The sequence below is a fragment of the Anser brachyrhynchus genome (genome assembly GCF_964034855.1).
Source record: "Anser brachyrhynchus genome assembly, chromosome: 13".
Taxonomy (NCBI): domain Eukaryota; kingdom Metazoa; phylum Chordata; class Aves; order Anseriformes; family Anatidae; genus Anser; species Anser brachyrhynchus.
In genome coordinates this window covers 2,912,482-2,934,252 of record NC_137708.1, presented here as the reverse complement: position 1 = coordinate 2,934,252, position 21,771 = coordinate 2,912,482, and the positions used below count along the sequence as shown (strand labels likewise).

General features: G+C 34.1%; 1 protein-coding gene across 3 annotated transcripts in view; it reads right to left on the bottom strand.

Annotated features, from left to right (window-relative positions):
* Positions 1-21,771, bottom strand: part of LOC308177325 (connector enhancer of kinase suppressor of ras 2-like) — a 186,277-nt gene that overhangs the window by 51,561 nt on the left and 112,945 nt on the right. For all 3 annotated transcript variants that reach the window (XM_080554341.1, XM_080554340.1, XM_080554342.1), the window contains exons 9-13: positions 19,709-19,855; positions 14,177-14,310; positions 13,363-13,568; positions 8,858-8,943; positions 6,456-6,710 (exon numbers count right to left, since the gene is read on the bottom strand). In XM_080554341.1, coding sequence (XP_080410467.1) covers positions 6,456-6,710; positions 8,858-8,943; positions 13,363-13,568; positions 14,177-14,310; positions 19,709-19,855 — 828 coding nt within the window. The remainder of the gene's footprint in view (positions 1-6,455; positions 6,711-8,857; positions 8,944-13,362; positions 13,569-14,176; positions 14,311-19,708; positions 19,856-21,771) is intronic.

Here is a 21,771-nt window from a genome sequence, read left to right as displayed (position 1 = left end):
GCCTTTGAGGTTTTTCTTCCACTCTCGTTGAGGGGAGAGATAATAGACACAGGAAATAATCTTATGCAAGCTACATGCGTGTACAATTCCAAATCATACTCAATTTTTAAGCTGAAAAAACTGTGACAGGTGAAAAACTTAGCTAAGGATAGAAGGAAAATATCCACTCAGAATTTTTAATTATTTTCTACGTTATCAATATTAAGTCAGTGAATAGTAGGTAATAGCAGAGCATTCTTTTAACCATTTGGGGGGAGAGGGGAAGGAGGGGGAAGAGAAGATATTCCAGATCATGCATGAGATTTAAAAAGTGTTCTAAAAGAACATCTAAAAGAAGGCTGCCCTGTGACTAACAATTTCTCATGTAATAAAAAAAAAAAAAAAAAAAAAGAGAGAGAGAGAAACTAAAAAAAAGATTTACATAAAGCCCACAATTCAGCAGTGATTTTGCTGCACAGGATTCTATGGGAAAGGTAAGGGAAGTGGAAGAAGGAAAGTGGCTTAGGTGGGAAGGGTGCAGTGCAGCTTCAAGAAGTTATACAGGTCAAGAAGAGAGACAATTCCTTTCTCTTCCTTTTTCTCATCTTTCCCATTCCTCAAGGTAGAGGCTACCCAAGCCCCTGCCCCATAGAGGACTGACCTGCTTTGCTATAATGCCAACAGTGCTTTCTCTCGACCTCCCAACCCCCTTGCTCATTCTCTCCCTAGGAAGCCTGCTGAGAAGGTAAAGAGGGAAAGGATGGGGGCCAAGACCCAAGTCAGTATGTAGCGAGGAAGACTACGAGGACTGTCTTCAGAGTACTACAGCTGGCTTTCTGCACACTGATCCCTTGGTCAGTAACAGCAGGAGATGATATCTGTACTACAAGGAAGATGAGTTGCATATTTCTATTTGGCGCATTCTTCTGGCTGATAAATATTGCAATTCTGGTAGCAGTAATATCAGTTGTTGCTAATATTTATTAACAAATGCTGAATCAGATCAATCCAAATGGCTCTTAATTTATCTTTAGAGTGTATCAACAAAATCAGAAATATTTCTTCAGGCTACAAAAAAATTAATAAAAATAAGCTTTAAATTCATTTTCTAGAATAATATAATACAGTAAAGTTTAGCTCTATTGTGATTTTCTGGAGTCAGAGGACTCTAGAATGCTTTACAAATTGCAGTTTAAATATGAGAATAAAGTAAGTTAATGAATGCTTCATTTGCGACCTTTTATTGACACTTAGTACTAGCTTATTTGAAGAAACAACAATTGAATAACAATTTAAATATGTGCCAATACAGTAAAATTATTTATGAAAGATGGTGTATGTTTGTACATACTGTCGTATTTGCTTTGCTGTGAAGCATCATAATATAATTATCAGTTTAAAGAGTTCAAAACAAAAAAGGAAGCATAACCATTTGGAAGCAAGCAGTAACACACAGCCTGTATTATGGTAGAGCTGGTGAAGCAGGTATCACAGGCCACTGCAAATATATCAGTTATAACCACTGCAGTTGTGTTCAAAGCAAAATTTCAGGACGTCTCTTGCGAAATACTGCATGGCTGGATCCCAAGGCAGCTCTACACCAAACGGTGGAGGTGCCTGTACCTCACCTGAGCTTCACAACTGCACATTGCTCTATGGAGACAGATGGAGATACCGAGCTTGGATCCAGATGTACTATACTATTTCAGGGGAAAGCTCAACCATTTTTCTAAGCTACTTCTGGAACTGTAAAAAGTATCTCTGAAACAAATGCTGGTTTACATTGTGCATATACATCAGCTAAATTTGGTCTTAGAGAATTCTACACACAGTTTTCACATTGGAGCACAGATAGAATACAAAGGGTACCAGAAATTCAGATTCAATGACCGTTGACAATTTCACTTCTTTAGTGCAGTGGAACTTAAAGGCAAAACTTTTCAGCCCACCTGACAGAATTTATTTCCCTTATTTTCCTGGATATTCTCTTCTGAGCTGTGTTTATAGATTAATGTACGGTGTCATTTACAGAATTATGTCTGAAGAGAACTGCAAAGAAATATATTTTTGGACATTCATACTGTAAGGTCACAGCCAGATACTTGTCAGCTCAAGTTTTGATGTACCCAGTTAAGGTACAGTACAAATGCAAAATAATCTTATCTTGCAATCAATAAAACTAGACAGAATCAGTTCAAAGCTACAGAACCTAGAAAAACTTATTTTAGCTACTCTGAGCTACTAGGTTTCTCATAATCATTCTCACAGTGATTGCTCAACATACCTAGGAGGTACGGAAAGAATGCTTTCCATGTTACAGATGGGAATAAAATAAATAAAAAGAAAAGATAGAAGTTATCCAGTAATTCAGAAAGGAAACAAAACTCTGAAGAAACTCTGCTTGACAGTTAAGCATTTTTTTTTCTTCCTGCAGTAACAGAATGCAAGAAATAAAATATAAGCACTTTTCCTACAAAACTGGCAATAAAAAACACCTCCTTCAGTTATATGGAGCTGAATACATATGATTCTCCCAGATTCCCTCGATTATTATACTTATCATAGTAGTACTCAAATTGATCATCATCTAAAAAAAGCATCTGGAACATCTGGCACACCCCAGCATGCATACATTATAGAAAAAGACAAAAACATTGTTCCTGCATACATTTTAGTTCTCAGCATGTATCACTAAACTGTGTGTCATTTGTTGAGCTGTCTTCTGCAGCTCCAAGAACTGTTAGATAGCGTTTACATCATTCAGTGCTGACAGGCATGTACTACCAACTTGTGTGATCAGCAGCAAGAAAATAAATAGCAAGTTAAGCAATCGCTGTGAAACAATGAATAGCCCTAAACTAATATAATGCTTCAAATTATCTTTAAAATAAAACAAACAGGTCTACTGCTGTAGCATTCTCACTGAGTGCCCTACAGCAGCTGTTATTTGGTTTACGACACAAATACTTCTTAATATGTATTAAAAATTAAGTCTCTTTTACATACTGAATTTTAATTCACAGAAAAATTAGATGATCTAACAATTTTATAATCCAATTTCTTAATACATGCTACAAAAAAAATACAAAAAGAACCAAACAACAACAAAAAAAGCCAACACAGTAACACAGTTACTTTGTAGATAATAATCCAGAAGATCAATCATCAAGTAACACCAGATGAGCAACCGTTACCTTATCTGAGAATTTAATGTAATAACCACTTGACTGAATTTGAGCTTCAGAAGCTGAATTTGAGATGTTAAAACCATGAAGTTGCACATTTTGTGGATTTTCAAATTGAATCTGGAATAAGAACTCCAATATAGACCAAAGCTGGTTCACGTGGTGCAAAATGAAACTGAGCAGCAGAAAATCTAAAATTTGCTAGAGATTTTAAAAATCCTGAACAGAACTTTACAGATGGAAAGTGTTTTCCATTCAAGACGTTTTGCCTTTTGTTTTTTTATGGGGAAAAACACTGAAGGAAAATTTTCTCAAGTATATTTGGTGTATTGTGCAGGGGTCCTACTTGATAAATTAATTTTCTTCAGAAAGAGATCTGATAATACAAAACAAAAACAAAATAAAATTATTTTTATTATTATAAAAATACAAAATACTTTACCTCTGTTCTTTTAAGTCCATAGTCTATTTCAATAGTATAGCAATAGTCAGCAGTCAGTCAATAGTCAATAGTCAGCAATAGTCATAGTCAATAGTCAGCAATACTATAATGTATATACTTTTGTGATATTTAGATATGTCTCAATACTTAGGCTTAAGCTAAAAATGTTGCTACAGAAGAGAAGGATCAGTATACATGCACAGCTATATTCTAAGAAACAATCTATTAATTATAACAGAATTTTTAATTGCAGTTCACTCTATGTCAGATTCAGTGACAAGCATCACAAAATTGCCTATCAACTAAATTAATCATAAATATATACTGAATGGGCAGTGTTTCTTATACGAAATATTTTACTGCATCATGGCTTTGTGGATCATTTTATATGCTGGGCAAACTGCCAATATTGCACTACCTAAACATCCATTTTATATAGTAACTCTGCATCCTCACTTCAACTTATGAAATCAGTCTAATTGTTTAATTCTAGGTTCCAAATCCACATTCCTTCCAAAGCATTAATCTAGTACTGAAGCTATGCAATTATCAATTTTGTAAAACTTTTTATATCCGTGTCTGGTAAATCTAAATCTTTTTTCTTTTAAATATGTATTTATGTAAGAAATTCATTGCTTAAAGGTGAAAGCAATGGCTAAATGACACCATGTCTCAGTTTCTCCTTTCATCATGCTGTATTTGTTTGCTTACAAATATATATAATATATATCCTAAGGAATGAGATGATCTACTTAAAACCAAAATTTCTACCTAGGAATATAAATAATTTTTCTTTCTCTTTTTGATGTCAAAATGACATTAAATGCTCTTTGATATTTAAAAGTTTCATTCTGACTAGCTGTTTTTCACATTTTTTTGCTTTGCTTTTCAGAATTCTTTCAGTATTCAAAGTAGAAAGATGTCGTTAATACAAATGATCCTATACTGGCAAGAACCCAGAAAACCTGTGTCAGCAACTCCCGTATACTTGTCAACTCAGTTCCTCTTGTATATTTATAAGGCAGTTGACTGTGTGCTTGAGATATTTTGATTCCTTTGACTCTCTCTTGAAGGACTGCAAAGTCCTGTCTCAAATGCTGTTTGGAACACTTCTGCCGATAGAAGAATTAACACCACCGTATGTCAGCCTGTAGAATACTGGTGACAACAGCCCTGCATCTGGAAACTTAACCAACAACTATCATTATTTAAATGGCACAACTAGCACTTTATCCTTTATGACCCATTTCCCATTCTTCAGAAATTAGGTGAGTCAACAATCACCACTCTTCCAAAACCTCATGAAAACCAGTTGATTTATCTACACAGTTATGATTTTATTTTTTTCTTCAGACTTGCATAATGATTTTTTCACTCGCCCTAGCAAGGTAGCTAATAGTTTTCACTCTGGATTTGAAATCCTTTTCTTTGACTTTGTGATCCTGATAATCTGTGTAAGAGTTTACGGATGGAAGAAACACCCACAACTAAGCAGTCACACAACTTGACTGATAAAGTACTTGACATTCTCTGAGGCTGAGGAAAAAGACCTTCCACGTTTTCCAAAAATACTAAGTCCTAGTGGCATAGGAAAGAAAAATTTAAATTTTCCTGAAGATAGAAGGAAAGTATCTGATCTTCAGACTACCAACTGCTGGCAGATTGCAGGAAACAGAGATGAATGGCAGGCTATGTTCTGAATGTATCCCCTTAGGCAGACCTTACTCAGCTCTAACACTTGATGCAAATACAATCATCTCTGAAGCTTTTGCTCAGGGAGAGAAACGCTCAGTAGAACCCCCAAATGCAAGAGTATGAAGAAACTCGCTACAAGTTCTGCTTTTTCCTCTTACATCTTCTATGGAACTGTTATGGAACTGTTTACAAGGGAGCCATTTACATTTTACTTCTAACAGGAATCTCAGCATGATTAGAAAATAAATACACCTTGAAAAGCTTCCATACTGACTGCGGAGAGGAATTATGAAGATACTAATGTTTGAGCCCCAAACACTTTGAAGATACTACTCCACATCATGAGAATGGAACAGTCTGCTCCTAAGCTGTAGGACAATGAGCAAAACTTAAGAAGGCCTCTGAGAGGACAAGATACACAATCAAAGCATGAACAGTGAAAATCGATCTCTGGAAGGCTATTCATTATTTCAGGGCATCCAAATCAATACAGCGAAATTCTGTACCAGCTGACAGTCATGAGAACCTAGTGATTTTTCATGGTAGTTACACGAACTGCCTGTTCCTATGGCAGTTACAATTATTAGAGATTTTTTACTTCTATGTTAGTGATAATCCACTGAATTATACTTTCTCCACAGTTTTCACTCCAAAATATTTCCTGCATTATCAGAATGAACAAATTCACATTACTGGACTGTGACCATGGTACCGCAATATAAATAAACAGTAACTCCATTAAGCTTAAATATATTTTTAGAAGACACAGTGAATAAATTAGATATATAATAAATTTTAAAATAATCTATAATTATTATCAGAGCAAGAGATCCTTAGGAATCTTTGAAAAAAAATATGGTTGAATTTGACTAAACTCGGTGCGATTAATTAACAACACTATTTTACTTAAAGCATCTGATACCAGCTGGTGCTTGCCCTGCATTTTTTCATCTGTCTAGACTATTCTTATGTGAAATCTATCTTTAAAGGGACATTAAGAATATTTCTTGGACCATAAAATACGATATTAAAATGTACAGTACAAAATATGCCTTAGTACCTGTATCAGTCCTAAAAGGAAATGATTTTAATGTTCTTTCCATGTAATAACATAATAAATAAAAATGTAGTAACATTTTTTGTTATGTACTTACATGATAAAGTGGAACTGTATTGTTTTCTGGGAGTGAGAAATTCAAGATATCTTGCTGTCCAGGTTCAAGCCTAACGTTAACAGTTGATGTCAACATAGATGAACTAATGGGGTAGTTTGGACTGCTTGCATTTTTGCCCTTTTTCCTTGACCTATGACCTGTGTCTCTTTTGCTGTCTTTCTGTGTCAGAGGTTCTTCTTGGATAACCAATATCTTGTCATCACTCAGATACCGCAGGAGGGAATTCTCAGAGTCAGTGGTTGGATGGAACAAAAAGAAAAAAGAAATATCAGTAAGACAAAACAGAGAATCTGTGTTTCATTCCTACAATCATAAATGTTAGTGCTTACTACCAGCTAAAAAGAAAACCTCGTTTTCTTTTATTACAAGTTTACTTTAATCTTATGTAAGTTTATGATAACTATGTGCTATGATGTTTGAAACAGACAGCTTGCTTTGACTGGATGTTATCTGAAGTGTGCTTGAACACAAGGGAAATACAGCATAGCTGATTTTTCAGTTTTACATATATAAAGTACTGACTGCCATGAAAAACAATTCTTATTAAACATATAGTGGTCCACCAACACTATAAAAGACCACAATAATAGGAAATGCAAATGTATAATACTTTTTTTTTTTTTTCCAAAAAAAAACAGATAGAAATGAGACATTGAAATGAACCTTGAAAACAAAATTATTTTTAATTTGTTAACAGAACCTTGGAGTCTAGGAATTCAAATCTAAATCTGCCCAACAGACCAGTTGGTGCATACTTCCTCAGATTTTAAATCATTCTCTCATCTCAGTGATACAGTTGCTAAACAACACTGTGAATTCAGGATTATGGAACAGTTTACAGGGGAGCCATTTACATTTAAATTTGGTTAAAAAAAAAAAAAGGCAAACAAAACTTCCGGTCTTTATTGCATGTGGTATTTAATCACCCAAATTTAGAACGTACATGTGGGCTGGTACTCACAGACAGAGGTAACATCTAACTTACCATTATCATTAAAATCTTCAACAGTACTTAAACACACAAAACGATTTACAGCGTGTTTAATGTCCCATTCAGTTAGAGATATTTACACATATAGCAAGTGGAGTTATAATAGAATTATGTATGCCATCCTCAACTCTTTTTTAATAAAAAGACAGTACTTTTACATGCTTTGCAATCTTTAAAACACACAGCATGATTATTGGGAATGTTTACCAGGACGCATCATATGCATGTCGCATATCCTTTTTATTAATTTATAAGCATACACAATTCTAATCTTTATGTACCTATTTCCTGAGTCAATGCATCTTTACAGAATTTTATGTGCCATTTCCAATTAAAGTTTTGCATTTAAAAGCAAGTGTCTCCTGTGCTGGACAAACTCCACAAACCTTTTGCAATGTTTCCACTGCTGTGTTCTCATATATATCCCAGTTATTCAGCCACAAAGCAGAATGAAGCATCAATCTCCTGGTAACATCAGATGGAGACTGTACTTCTAATAGTTTAACATTTACTTCAATTTATTATTATTATTTTTTTTAATAAACTAATTCTCATACCTTCTTAATCTTTCTAGATATCCTATGCTTTTCATCTCCTACAGGTTACTTGCTCCTACAGATAACTTGCATAAATATGTGTTTCCTTTTCCATGGTGTTAAAATTTGAATGGACTTTTTCAATGCATTGTTCATGATTTATGTTCAGCTGTCAGCCACAACAATGCCATTTGTAAAGGCAACTTCTTTAATCTAAGCAAAATTTACAGAAGAAGTTTTAACTAAAAATTAGCTTTTAATCAGCAAAATGGTTATCTTGGATTTTGAAGTTTCAAAGGTGGATTCCACAATATAATTAAAAGTGTTCAAATCAAAGCTGCTTTAAAAATGAAATTCTTTGAACCTTTCTAGAAGAAGACAGTTAAATTCAAAGATAACCAAGTATCGTTAATTAGAAAATATCCTGTGTTAATATTTCAAGCTCTTTCTGAAATTAATTTTACAGTTGCAAAAAGCTTAGGACTGAAATAATATCATTCTATGTAAAAAAAAGTTTGATTGATACCTTGTACTTATAACATCATTTATTGCTTTACAGAACTGCAAGGATCAAGAACTGTTGCTATTAGCATATATCTAAATCTTTTAGTCTTTTTTTTTTTCCCTTTGGTGTTTATCTGTCTCCATACTAGAATCAAAGTGAAACACTGCTACTGATACAAACTCTGATTTTCAGAAATACAAACAACCCAGATACTAAAAAGACCCTTTTATATTTTTTGTGACAGTCAAGAAAACTTGATTTGGTCCCTATGATGACATTTTCATGGTTCTTAAGTGACAAAGAAAGAGAAATCTTGGAGAACAGCAGAGGAAAAAAAAAAAAACTCACCTCGGCTTCCCCTCTTGTACATGTTTTGTTCTTTTGACTCCCCTATCCAACTGTAGTCAGTAGGCATAGAAACAGGTCTTAAATCACCTGGAAACAATTCAAGAAGAACAAATAAAATTTTTGAAGATTAAAAATAAAAGACTGTAGAGTAAGTAATGCACGTAAATTAGTGGCATGACATAACCCTTCAAAGCAATCCTCTTTATTAGCACCTATACATTACGAAAGCAGCCGCATTCAGAATTAATTGAATATCACATATGCCAGATTCTCCTCTTCATTATACCAACCTGAAGGAAAGTACCACTGGCTTCAGTGAAATTTTTTGTAAATATAAAGGAGTTTTTAACTATTTTCTGAAAAAAAAAAAAAACAAAAAAAAAACCAAAACTTGCTCGCTTATTAAATAGGTGTTTTGGAATAAAGAAATAATCTTTTTTTAAAGTGACTAATATGCTTTAGTAAAACTAGAAAGATGATTACTACAGCTACATTACATATCTATTAGCTAACCAGTAGAACCTATCTGGTCTGGAAAAGCACATGGTGAGTAACAAGGAGATCTTACAGTTTCAAGGAAGGTTATCGATTGCCTTAAAAACAAAAGATGGAGTACAGTTTGCTAACAACAACAACAACAACAAAATAAAGATTCGGTCATTAGGGTTTTAATTAATGTGATTCTATGGCACTGCAGTTGTGAGATATTCTTGTGCATTATTCATTCCCTACTATTGTATCAGCAGAACAGTGAGAGCAGGCCATTAAACTTGGAACACTGCAAAACCGACTATAAAGCATAAGCACTTTGTCCTTGTCTGTGTGCATTAGTATCACAAAACAAAGACACACAACCTCTCAATTACGGGTTAAGGTCTTTTTGAACCATAAAGCCAAAGATTCCTTTTTCCATGAGCCAGCTGACTAAATGTATAGTGCTTCTTTAAAATAATAATAATAATAAATTGCTTGATTCCTCAAGTAGCTTGCCACTGATTTGTTTCTGAGATAATTATAGAATTTAAATGTCAACAACTGTTTCTTTCTCACTGTCAATTTCTTCAGGTTGCTTAGAATGACTAAGTATTTTCTGTGGGTTATTCCTGAGTTAATACGAGTTTTAATTCATCTATCTCCCCAAAAAAACATTTTCAGTTACTAAAATAACAGAAGGACTTAAGAACAAACAGTCATATAAGACAAGTATGTTTTTGGATAAAACGATTTTCTGAAAATTGAGGGGATAGCATATACCTAGAGTACTGAGATTTTCCCATATTATACTTTCACTACTGCCACAAAATTTAGCACATAACTAAGTGTATGGATATATATGTAGTTTCCTTATGTGCCTAAAAGTCGATACAACCTTTAACTACAAATTTATTACTCGACTCTTAATCTAAAAACTGGTTTTAGAAGAACAATATGGACAAGCAAAAAAATAATTAAAAAACAACAAATCAAACAAAAGTAAGACTCAGTAATACAAAAAAGAATAAGAGACAAGTAAAGATTTTAAATTTTTAAAAAAAAGCAACAACAAAACAATATGAAACTAGAAATGCACATAACAAATGGAGATCAACAAAAAAGGTTAGCAGTATTTTTGTTCAAGAGGAGGAAAGTCTGAAACCCTGATGAGATTTGTTACACATAAATCTGAGATGCCGCAGCATGATCAACATTAAAGATAGGAATTTTGGATGGGAAACAGAAGTTGAACAAAGAAAAAAAGTGATTTTACATATTATTTTTAATTGCAAATTCTTTCCCAAATACCTGTAGCCTATACATAGACTGTTTTTAACAGTGCAGCTTGAATATTAATCAGAGAACTGGAAAATCATTGTGTATAATAGCAGAAATTGAAAGAAAAAATACTGATTTATGATGTTTTTGCCTGTAACACAAACAGAGGAGATTTGATATGCATTGCCACAAGAATTCTAAATACCAGAGCATGTTGGAGTCAAGACTAATATGAGATGATAAGCCTTGGAAAAAAACAAAATGCACTGCAGCCATGATAAATAATGACTTAATTTTGACAAATGTTAGGAAAAAATGGGCTTATTTGCCTCCATAGATTTTGCATATATTATCAGTACTGAGGGTCTCATTTTCCTGAATATTCTTCCACTTACCACCAGCTGCAACAGAAACTGGTTTGTAATAATCACTTTAATTCTGGCAAATCCCTGGCAGGAATTTTTGAGCTGCAGTTTGTGTGAGTCCTAGCAATAATGATAGCATCTGTTCAACCATGAAAGACTTCAGAACTCTTATTTTTCCTACTTAGCCCATGGCTATCCGGCTCCAGCATCAGATGCGTGTTTCTTAGACCCACCAGAAATCATGTATTTCCAGAGACATACAGTCACTTTCATGATTCAAATGTACATTTTAAAGTCAAAAAGTAAAAATGTACAATATAGTAGAACAGAATTTGGATTTGGAAATCTGTTAATTATCAGATCAATGTAATCTGTAGTTAAAAAAATAAATAAATCTGGTTTAACTATTGTTTTAAAAGCAACTAAAGTGTATTTCTCAGATTTGTAAATCAAATTCCTTCTAGATTTTCAATGTCACCTAGGGAAAATCACACAGAACTCTCCATCATAAACACAAGACACTTGCATATTATTGGGATTAGTTACAGAGCCCAATGTCTTAAATTTGAAATCATTATGCAGCATGGTTTTAAGCAAGCCAAATACATCCATCTGGCTCTAATTTCCATCACTGTTAATATTTCTCTTTTGTTCTAATTTTATTCTAAAACTATGTTGCATATCAAGGAGATAAAGACAATGTTACTGTACATAAGATGGAGTCCTACTCTTTGGTGTTAACCTGGTTACAGCTCTTTCAAGCATCAAGTATATGGCTGTACAAGTTACTAAAAATATTTTACTTGTAACAAAAATCTGTTAAAATTTCCCTATTCTGAAGAAGTATAACCATATATATAAACATGATCATGTATATAAACATGACCCTGGCCACGCACAAGCCAGGACTGCTTTCAAACTATTAGAATGAAAAGAACACTGCAACACTTAGGAAACTGGATGTCATTTGCTAGGGAACTCTACAGTGAATAATCACTGCAGCTGCCACATTCTTAGACTGGAATCTACCCTCTCAACTCCCAGAACAGCAGGTGAAATGATGTAAGTATCAGTCGTATGTTGATCTTAGCCAAAAGGTAATGCAGTTTAGAGCTTAACCCAGATAGATTAAGTAAACTGTGCCATAGATGTATGTATGTAATACATTCAAAATACATATGAAAGTAATAAGAAAACCTCAGCAAACAGATTTATTGACAGTGGAACAACATACTTGTACATCTTAACTTAAAATCTGTTCTTGCACCTGTGGCCCTCAGTTGCACTCTCTTCTAACATTTATGGTGGAAAGAACACCTCAGTCTGAGAACAGGAAGAAAAAGCCACAGAGTCTCTAAGTGGTAACAATTGAAAGAGCAGGGAACCCACATTTCATAACATCATGGTATCAAATCCTGCACCAGCCTAAACCAGTTTTAAGACAGACCAACAGAATCAGTGTCCAGAGTGCTTAAAAATCCCCTCCCCAGCTGTTCCATTTCAGCTGTTACTGAATCTTCCACTATTAACTGCCTCTGGTGTTATCTCTGTTGAACTGCAGCATGTTTTCATTACCTGTGTTCTTCACAGACACATTTTTCTTTACTACTCTGAGCTTGTGAAATATTTTCCCTTTTCAAGCTATCAAGGACCAAATATATATATATATATATAACAAAACAAGAGAAAGGAAAAAACCCTTAGCTTCAGAGTAGGTGAATGAAGTGCTTACTGATGACAACATATAAATTGATCAAAAGACGGAACCTAGTCTTAGAGAACATTATGACCAAAAGGAGCCGTTATGCCTTTCTCTGAGGCACAGAAATGCCATTTGCACCACCAAAATCACACGTTATTACAGTTTTATAATAAATCTTTTACCTTAAAATTCTGTAAACTTTACAAAAATAACTTACTGCCTCAAAAATAACACCACTCAAATACATGGAGAATACACTGGTATGTCTGTTTAACACAGTGCTGAATTTGGTAGACCTTATATCTTATAGATACTTTAATACCCCATGTCTTTTCAGGCCCTACATTAAAGCATAACAGCCTAGACTGTTGCAACCAGAATAATCTCCAAGAGCTTCAGAATAAAAACTGGTAAATCAAGATGCTATCTATCCAAGTACTGTGAACTCAAATATAATTCCAAATTTTAAGTAAAAACTGCACAATAAATTTATTTATAACTTCTATAGTCCTGATCCTGAACATTAGATTGTATTTATATTAATTATTCCTTCACATAAACTTTTGTCTGATATTCAGAGCCAACAGATCATGATCTAACAAAAAATGACAGATATTTGGGGGCACTGTAGCATTCACAGTACAATTTCTAAATCCAGTCAATCAAAAGATGTTAAACCAAGCCTACCATGAGTGGGTGTTTTTTCTCTTCTCCGCACTCCTGTAGCTCTGCTTCTCTCATACTCAGAGCCCAAAGGATGGCCTTCACCTTCAATTAAGGTGTAGTATTTACCACTTTCATGTTCCAGAAAATAACTTGGAGACTCAGAGCCTTTCAATCCAGATTTCCCAAATTTGCTGATGTCATCACAAGACATTATTCCAATTTCATCCCTAAAAATTGTAAGCCAGAAGATCATGGGAAAATTAAGCATTTTATGAAAAAACAAAAGTGTACCAATAATCTAACCTAAGCACTATAAATGAAAAAAGTCATGTAATTGAATTGCTATATATGAGAACTTTCATAAAAGTGTTTCAATTTCAACAAATATAAATTAATGAAATCATCATTAGATTTCATTTTAACTGCAAGATAAACATAGCTATTCAGGAGTTTTCTAGTATTTGAAAGGGAGCATAAGTAATTGGTGTAACATGAGATGGCAAGGATTTCCGTTGCAAAAATGCATGCCTGAGAATAGGCTACAAGTGGTCACAAAAGAGTAAGTCAAAGTAAATGAGTAAAGATTTCTTTAAGTGGTTTTCTAGTTTAGGACCCAAACCAGGTTTTGCTCAACCTGTATCTAGCTAAATCAAAGGTAAAAAATGTCTCAAAACAATGATACATTGCTTAATGCAATTCTAACTCTTAATTTTACTAAATATATAGGTTCGGTTGTTTTTATTTTGTTCACTTTTATTGGTCTAGTGAAATTAAAATGTAAATTTTCTTTTTTTTTTTTTTTTTCAAAACCTCACATTCATTAGGAAGTAAATACCTGGGGCCATAAAGTCCTGACATAGGAGAAAGAATGTAAACATCTTGGAGTGCTGAGTTCTCCATTTTGGAGGACATGCCCATTGTACTTGTTGGTGTTGTAGAACTGCTTGTTGGACTGGTTGGAATTACAGGCTGTAAAACAAACAAAACCCAAGCACATGAAGAACAAATTAACGTTTTCTGTGCTACAAGCAACACTTAGATCAACATGCACCATTTTACAAATCATGACCTCTTTTTGGATTAGCCATTTTTGGATGAAGACTACGAAGACCAATTGTAATCTTTTTTGAAATGCAAGGCTTTCTGTCTTCTAGAGATAAACGTTGAGAATACTTTTATGTGGTTCAACAAGTACAAGCGATTTTAAATAGCAGCAAAGGATATTTTTCCTTGAGAATATCGGTCTGCATAGGGGTCCAAATTATAGTCTTCCCTGCTTTACTGTTAAGCCTCTCTTACTCTAATCAAGTGTTTTGGGTTTCTTTCATCAGTACAAATAGATAAAAAGTCACTGCCAATGACAAGCATCATACATGACTGGCTTTCTCATACCTGGTCTGGAAACTAAGGCCTACTACATTATACACAGTATTAACTACTGCATTTAGTATACAATGGCGATTTCAACAATTTTCTAGTGGCAGTAATAGTAAAAAGACTAAACAGAACATACTCTAGTAAATCCCCAACTTACCTGCAGTTGGATACCCAGTTTCCCATGGGTCAAAACATAAATTATCACCGTCACCAACAGACAAGCAGAAACTCAATTTCAGAGAGAAAGTACCTATACCAAGTCTCTTGTGAATAATTCCCAGAAAATTAGATCTTTCCTTTCCACTCTTCTTTATCTTTTTAGTTACTTTTAACATTCCGAATACTATCTGTTTCCCCTAATTTTGGCTAGCAAGCTTGAAAAACTTGAAAATAATTAAGCAATGCTTCAATACTAGAATAAAATTGAAACATAAATGGTAAATTCAACCCTCATCAGAAATAAACAATTGTTTGCCAAATGGAAAAAAAATAAAACTGTTTTGGAAACAAAATATATTGCTATGATCCTGAGGGTGTTTTGCAAATATTGGGGATAACTAAACAGTGTATCTATTTAAAAGTGCTGTTCAAAACAACAAACATATGGCCCCAGTGCATCCTGCAAAAAACAGCAGGACAAGATACAGGAAGCTGCTAAAGCCCATTAATACAGCAACAATAGGCTTGAACATGGACATCCCTTACCTTTTGAGGGGATATGAAGATTAAGGATGGGGTACTGAGTCTCTGCTTTCTCCTTTGAAGGAATAAACTCAATCCCCAGAATTCCCCTGATGGGTGAATTCACAGAAAATACACAGGCGTCACTCTTCTACATGGATTGCCTGCGGTAAGGGAAAATGGGGCTTTGTAACTGCGTATCACCCTATGAATTCCTACAGTGTGGCATTTTTGTCAGAACAGATTCATTCATGCTAGTGATACAGACAGCTAATTGCCTATTGGACAAGCTGCTATTCAGAAAGGCTGAATGTTCAACAATAAAAATACCTCTACTTACAACTAAGAAACAGAAACGTCAATATTATTACTCACAGCACGTGAGTATTTCTCACATACTGGCAAATTGCTACAGCTGTGCTGTAAAAGAACTGGTACATTTACAGTGTGTTCAAGTCTTCTGGATTATAAACTTTTGAAACTTGAAATATACACCTTTTTTAATGTGTAAATATTTTTTGTCCTCAGAGCAAGAGAATACAATGAAACATATATGAATATGACGGAAAAATCGTGAGTGGCACTAAGAAGCAAAGGGATTCACTGTTCATCATTTCCTCTAAAAGAATAGATTTAAGAGAACAAAACACAACTTTATTTGCCACATTTTCTTTGTGTGAAGTGTTTCAAGAGTTTCCTTGCCCAAGACGTTTCCCACTGAGACATGAAAGTACATGGGCAGCACCCTAATTTCCAAGTTCATCTAAACAGATTTGTTATTTTCCTTCTTTTGCTCTACAAGCATCTGTTCTTATAATGTTATAGAATTCATAAATATTTATATTGTATAAAGTAACATCTCTCCAAATGTATATAGATTTCTAAATCTGAAATGAGCTACTTGAGTAGAATTATTCTGAAGTTACTTAAAAAGTTTCAGGGCATAACATGCATTTTCTGTTATGTAAGAATTATTAGAAAACTGTCACTGTTGACAAGTTTTGCTAGTCATGTCACCAAACGGCAGATTCTATAGTTCAAGCAAAATAATAAAAAGTTTAATGTTCCAGGTCAAGTACTTGTAACAGGAAGAAATATTCTCATTAAATATTTCTAGAAATAAAAAATACAATAAATGAACTTTCATTGAATGAAGTTGCTGGTGTGCTTAGTTTTAAAAAAACAAAACACAAGAGTACTATTCGCCATTGCAGATAAAAGAAGTGTTGAGTGGGAAGACAATCATGATTGAGTTTAAAAATGAAAATAGATTTCTATTATCACATAATGCCAGCTAGAGACAAAATGAGAAAATGGTATGACTGACATGTCTCACTGAAAGATAACTGTAACAGAACTTCAGCCTATTTTAATAGTCTGCTGTTACTTAACCATCAAGGCAAACTATATACAGCACAGAAATACTACGATTAGACCAAAAATTACATTCACAGATTCTGTATCACTAATAATTCATAAATTAACTACTTGGTATGCTTTTTAACATAAATATTGTGGAAAAAATCATTAATAACACTTACAAGAACCTTAGGCAATAATAAAAAACATAACTTATTTTTAAAACTTCCTGCTGAATACCAGCCTGAGCTAACAAATATTTCAGGCCTCTGAATTTCAAGTTCTGAAATCCTACTGCCTGTATTCCTTCCCAAACTATGTAATGGTTTTGTATGAGAAAAAAGTTACATTTTAGCATTTTGTGAAAGAATTCATCATATTTGTAAATAGTACACATACAACACTTCATGTAGCTATGTACAAAAGTGTTTGCATGATTTCTTCTAAATAAATATATTCTAAAATTCTTCTATTTCTAATTATTCTAAAGAAGAACTTTATACATCTCCCGTCAATGACTATGCAACATCTGTGACTTCAGAAAAAGGACTGTCACTTCCTAGGTAACGTAGCTAACAGCCTGATTCCTGTAGGGTCCTGCTTTCTACAGTATGTCATGGGAGGGAAGAAAAGGAAAGCAAATATTTCTCTCTGTTTTTCTAAAAGATTTAGGTTTGTTTCATCTTGATACGATATATCTATATTTCTTTTCTTACATCTTAAGCAGTAAAGTTACAAGGAAAATACAGAAAAATTAGACACCTGGCAGTAAGAGAAGAAAGCTTGTAGTCAAAAACTGGTCAGAGGTTTGCTGTTTAAACCTTAACAATCTTACATCAGGATGGAAAAATTGCTTTGCAAGTGTTCTATTTCATGGTGTGTTACGTTACCCTTTTTTGTGACAGTCTGACATTTGCTGAATTATTTTCAGTTTTTGATCTACTTTAACTCAGACTTTTTTGACAGATTGTTACTTAGCCAGTCATTCCATATCCTACATTCATGCAGCTGGTTACTTTTGTCTAAAGTAAAAAACTTTCTGTCTACGCGGAGTGTATTCCACTTATTTTTGAGAGTCTGTCAGCCTCTGATGCTCTGACTGCCAATTTAATCCATTAGTGATAGAAAGCTCCAGAAAAACAAACAAACAAACCCAGAAGCCTCCCTACCAATTCAATGAATTAAACTGATCTGGAGAGTCTAAACAATGCCAAAGTCAGACAAAGGCAAGGACATTTGGCAGCCAAGAACAGGGCAAGGGAAGTGAGATCACTGTTTTTCAGCAGCATCAAGCTGTTAGGTCAGCTGTCCAGGAAACACAAGCTTTGGTATCATCTTGAAATCTAATCATGCTAGTTCCAAGCCATTAATGACAATAATAAATAATACCAGATCCAGGTAAGAAACTGATAAAACCGAGAACTGCATTTGGATTTTTTTTCTAGGTCCTATCACTTGAGCTCACTTCTGTGGCATGAAGACTAAAGAAGACCACAAGATGCCAAAACCCTGAAGTTAGTTTACAACTTATTACAATATCTAATGTTAAGAAATAATATTGGCAGTGTTCTTTTTATTTCCTGAGGTGATTTATATGTTTATTGAAATCCCTTACTACTGTTTTTTTGGCATAGAAGAAACATCCTAGTGAGAATCACACTTAAAGCACACTTTGTTCCTCAGAGGCTCTTGAGTTCTGGGCCATCAGGAAAGGACACATCACGAAAATAGAAATTGTTGATAATTCCACAAAATAGCTTGGTGCACTTTCATTTATCTGTCTACCATGACAAAGGATGACAAGTTTTGTGGAAAATACCAAGTCATGTATACAACAGATACTGGTTTCATACTGATAAAGCTTCCTGAATTTGTGATTCTTGTGAATTTAAATTCTTTAATGTAGTAATAAAAGGAGAGGATCTCTACGGAAGCCCTGTTGCAAATGCAATTTCCATTTTGCTATCTCTGGAGACTTCATATGAAGTTCACAAGTAGATCACCCATAAGAGGCAGCACAGAGAAAGGAAAGATGGCAGTGAAACAAAGTGTCAGCACTCCTGAGCTGCACAGATTGCACAAAGGGCTTAAGTGAAGCAGCTGTGTAGGATGTGCAGGCACTTTGAGGAATGAAAGATTCAGGAAGTGGCAGGCAGTAAGAAAATTTGTCTGCTAGGGTTGTAGGGTTTGGTTTGTTTCATTCATTTAGAAAGTATTCAGAAACACATCCATATATCTTGCAAACCAAGCAAAACAACAAAGCTTCCATGTTACGAAAGTGCATACACTTATTACAGAATATTATAGAGTATTAAAGATAAAATGTCATTACTGAAGGCAAGCTTTTAAGTTAGTGACTATGCATGTTTAAGGTCAGTCTGTTTTACTGTTGTTTCTACAACATATGTTGATGTTGTAGGAAGAACCAGCTGTGATGTTCACTTTTTTTTTCTTTTTTTAATGTCAACAGGTTTTCAAGGTATGTTTATGCAGAAATATCAGAGGGTTTATTAGCATTGCTACCAAAAACAAATTGAGGAGGAATGTAGGATAGAAGCAGCCTTTTTCTGAAGTTCAAAAGGACTACTACTCTTGATGAAAACAAGTAGTTGTAATAGGTTGTGAAATAATGGAAAGAAAGAGAGGCAACGTTGCCTATGCTAGCCAAAGAAAACCATTGAATCTTTGGCTGCTTACTTTCCCAGCAATATTATTCATGGATGTTCTTTTCTTCTGTGAATTCCTGTGGTTCCCAACTTCAGGGAAAAACAGAGGAAAACAACTGTATTGGCACATATTATTGCCATACAAACTTAGCACTGTATTTCAAAGGAAATAGGGCTTTTAGAAGAGGTTCCTGTTCATTCCATTGGAAGGAACAATTCTAGAGATTTCCTTTGATTAGTGGAAAGAATTTGCCATGACACCAGAGTTGCAACAGCCTTCTTACCTGAAGCGCAAGAGGCTTCCACCTCACGTTTTTCAGAAGGGCAGGAGCAGAAACCAGAGTATTCTGAGGACGTTTTTTCAAGGTTAAAATCACTCCATTTGGGTCTTCCCGCAATGCATTTACTAGGTTCTTCAGCTGCCAGCCAACCTAAGAAAAAATTCCATAATTGAATTTTGTAAGCTTCCCATTTAACTTTACATGTGAAGGAAGTCTTCTATTAGCTGGAAAGGTGTATTACAGCCTGCTCTTTCTGAACATAAGCAGTTTTTGTAAAGAGTTTCTCATTAATTCTGTTGGACTGAAATGATGCTGCAGAAGCTGGGTTATTTTTGTTATTTTTAAGATAGGTTTCTCAACAAAATAAGGCATAAGTGAACACTGTCTCCCTTTAGATAATCTGTGAGGTCATCGTAAATTTTAAATCAAGTTTGCAAGTAGAACTGGTGTTTCAAAAATAGTTAGGGCATAACAAGTGCCACACAGATTTCAGCATGTGATTTTGCAAAGGCCCAAATTAATACCCTCAGAGAAAGACAAGCAAAACTCCTATTTTATACATCCTGGTTCACTGGATAGCCATTCCATGTGCATTTTGCTCCTGAACAGACACATTATTATTATTATTATCTTTTTTTTTTTTTTTTTTTCCAGGTAGTGAAAGCATTGATGGAAAACAGGGCAGGGAGACAGGACAAGGAATAGGAGGAGGCAGGTATTTTACAGGAAGACACGATGATGAACCAATGGACAAAGACCAAACGTATAATCTCTCCTTCCCTAAAGGATTTTGTAGTTCCACTTCTCTCAGAGCACCTTGTGAGATAAATTTGATTTTATTCCTAACAACTATCAGTGAAAAAAAATTATAATAAATCTCATAACATTTCAAAGTGACCATTATAGACAAATGGAAAGAATATTTTTCATGACCTTGGAGACAGAAAACTTTGCATTCTCTGTTAGCTGGAGACTAGCAGTCATGGAATAATTTCAGTCTGGATCCTTAGTTCAAGCCCTCACTGTTGAGTAGAAAGACAGACTATGCTATATCAACATACATAACATATTTAATATCTGCACTGAGGATAAAATATTGTTTACTTGATTTATCCAAACAGACCCTGGATAGAGCTGAATACTTCAAGTTACCATAAACCATAGCCATAAAAAAAGAACATCATAACACTGAAAGGATTTTATACGTGTCTTTCACTAAAAGCTATTTAGAGACATTTCTAGATCTTCTTGATTATTTGAATATGAATTAGCCATGAAATGGTTATACATGAAAACAAAAATTAAAATTTTATGGGATTTTTTTATTCATTAATGTTCACACTATCCTATTATCCTGAATGATTGAAGAGGTTTTAAAACTGAATAATATAAAGGAGTATGTAATGATGTTTACACTAAAGCTAGTTTTACACATTTATGTGCTCCTGAACACATTTTTCTCATGTGCATGAACATACAATAGGAAAAATATCTATCAAAACAGCCAGATACATACATTCAGAACAGAAAGCAAAATTCATGCAAATTCACATTTTTCTAAAATTTAACCAATCTTTCTTCCTGATTACACCACTAAAATCAGCAAAATTGTACTAGTTTAAATAAGAGAATAAATTTGGCTCTATAAGTTCAGCAGTCTTTTTGCCCTTCCTATCTGCAACTGATGTTTTAGCTTGTTCACTAGGAAGAAATTAAGAAATTCCTATCACTTAGCATTTCACAATGAATTATCATTCAACTTGAGTAACTGTATTATTGAAGTTTCTTTAATATTAGACTCAAAACAATGTACCCAAAGCAATATCCAAATTAGTACCGACTTACTTAAACATTGCAATGCTTAAAGAATTTGTTAACATTCCCTTCTGAATTTTGTATTTTTTGTCAATATACTTGTGACCTTGCCTAGATAATCACACTTACACCACAATTTTTGAAATTTGTCTCTCTTCCACTGACATGAGAAAAATGGTATGACTAAAGTAGTCTCATAGCTACTCACATATAACCTGAGAGCTTGGCCCAAAGCCACAGGTCGTGGCTAG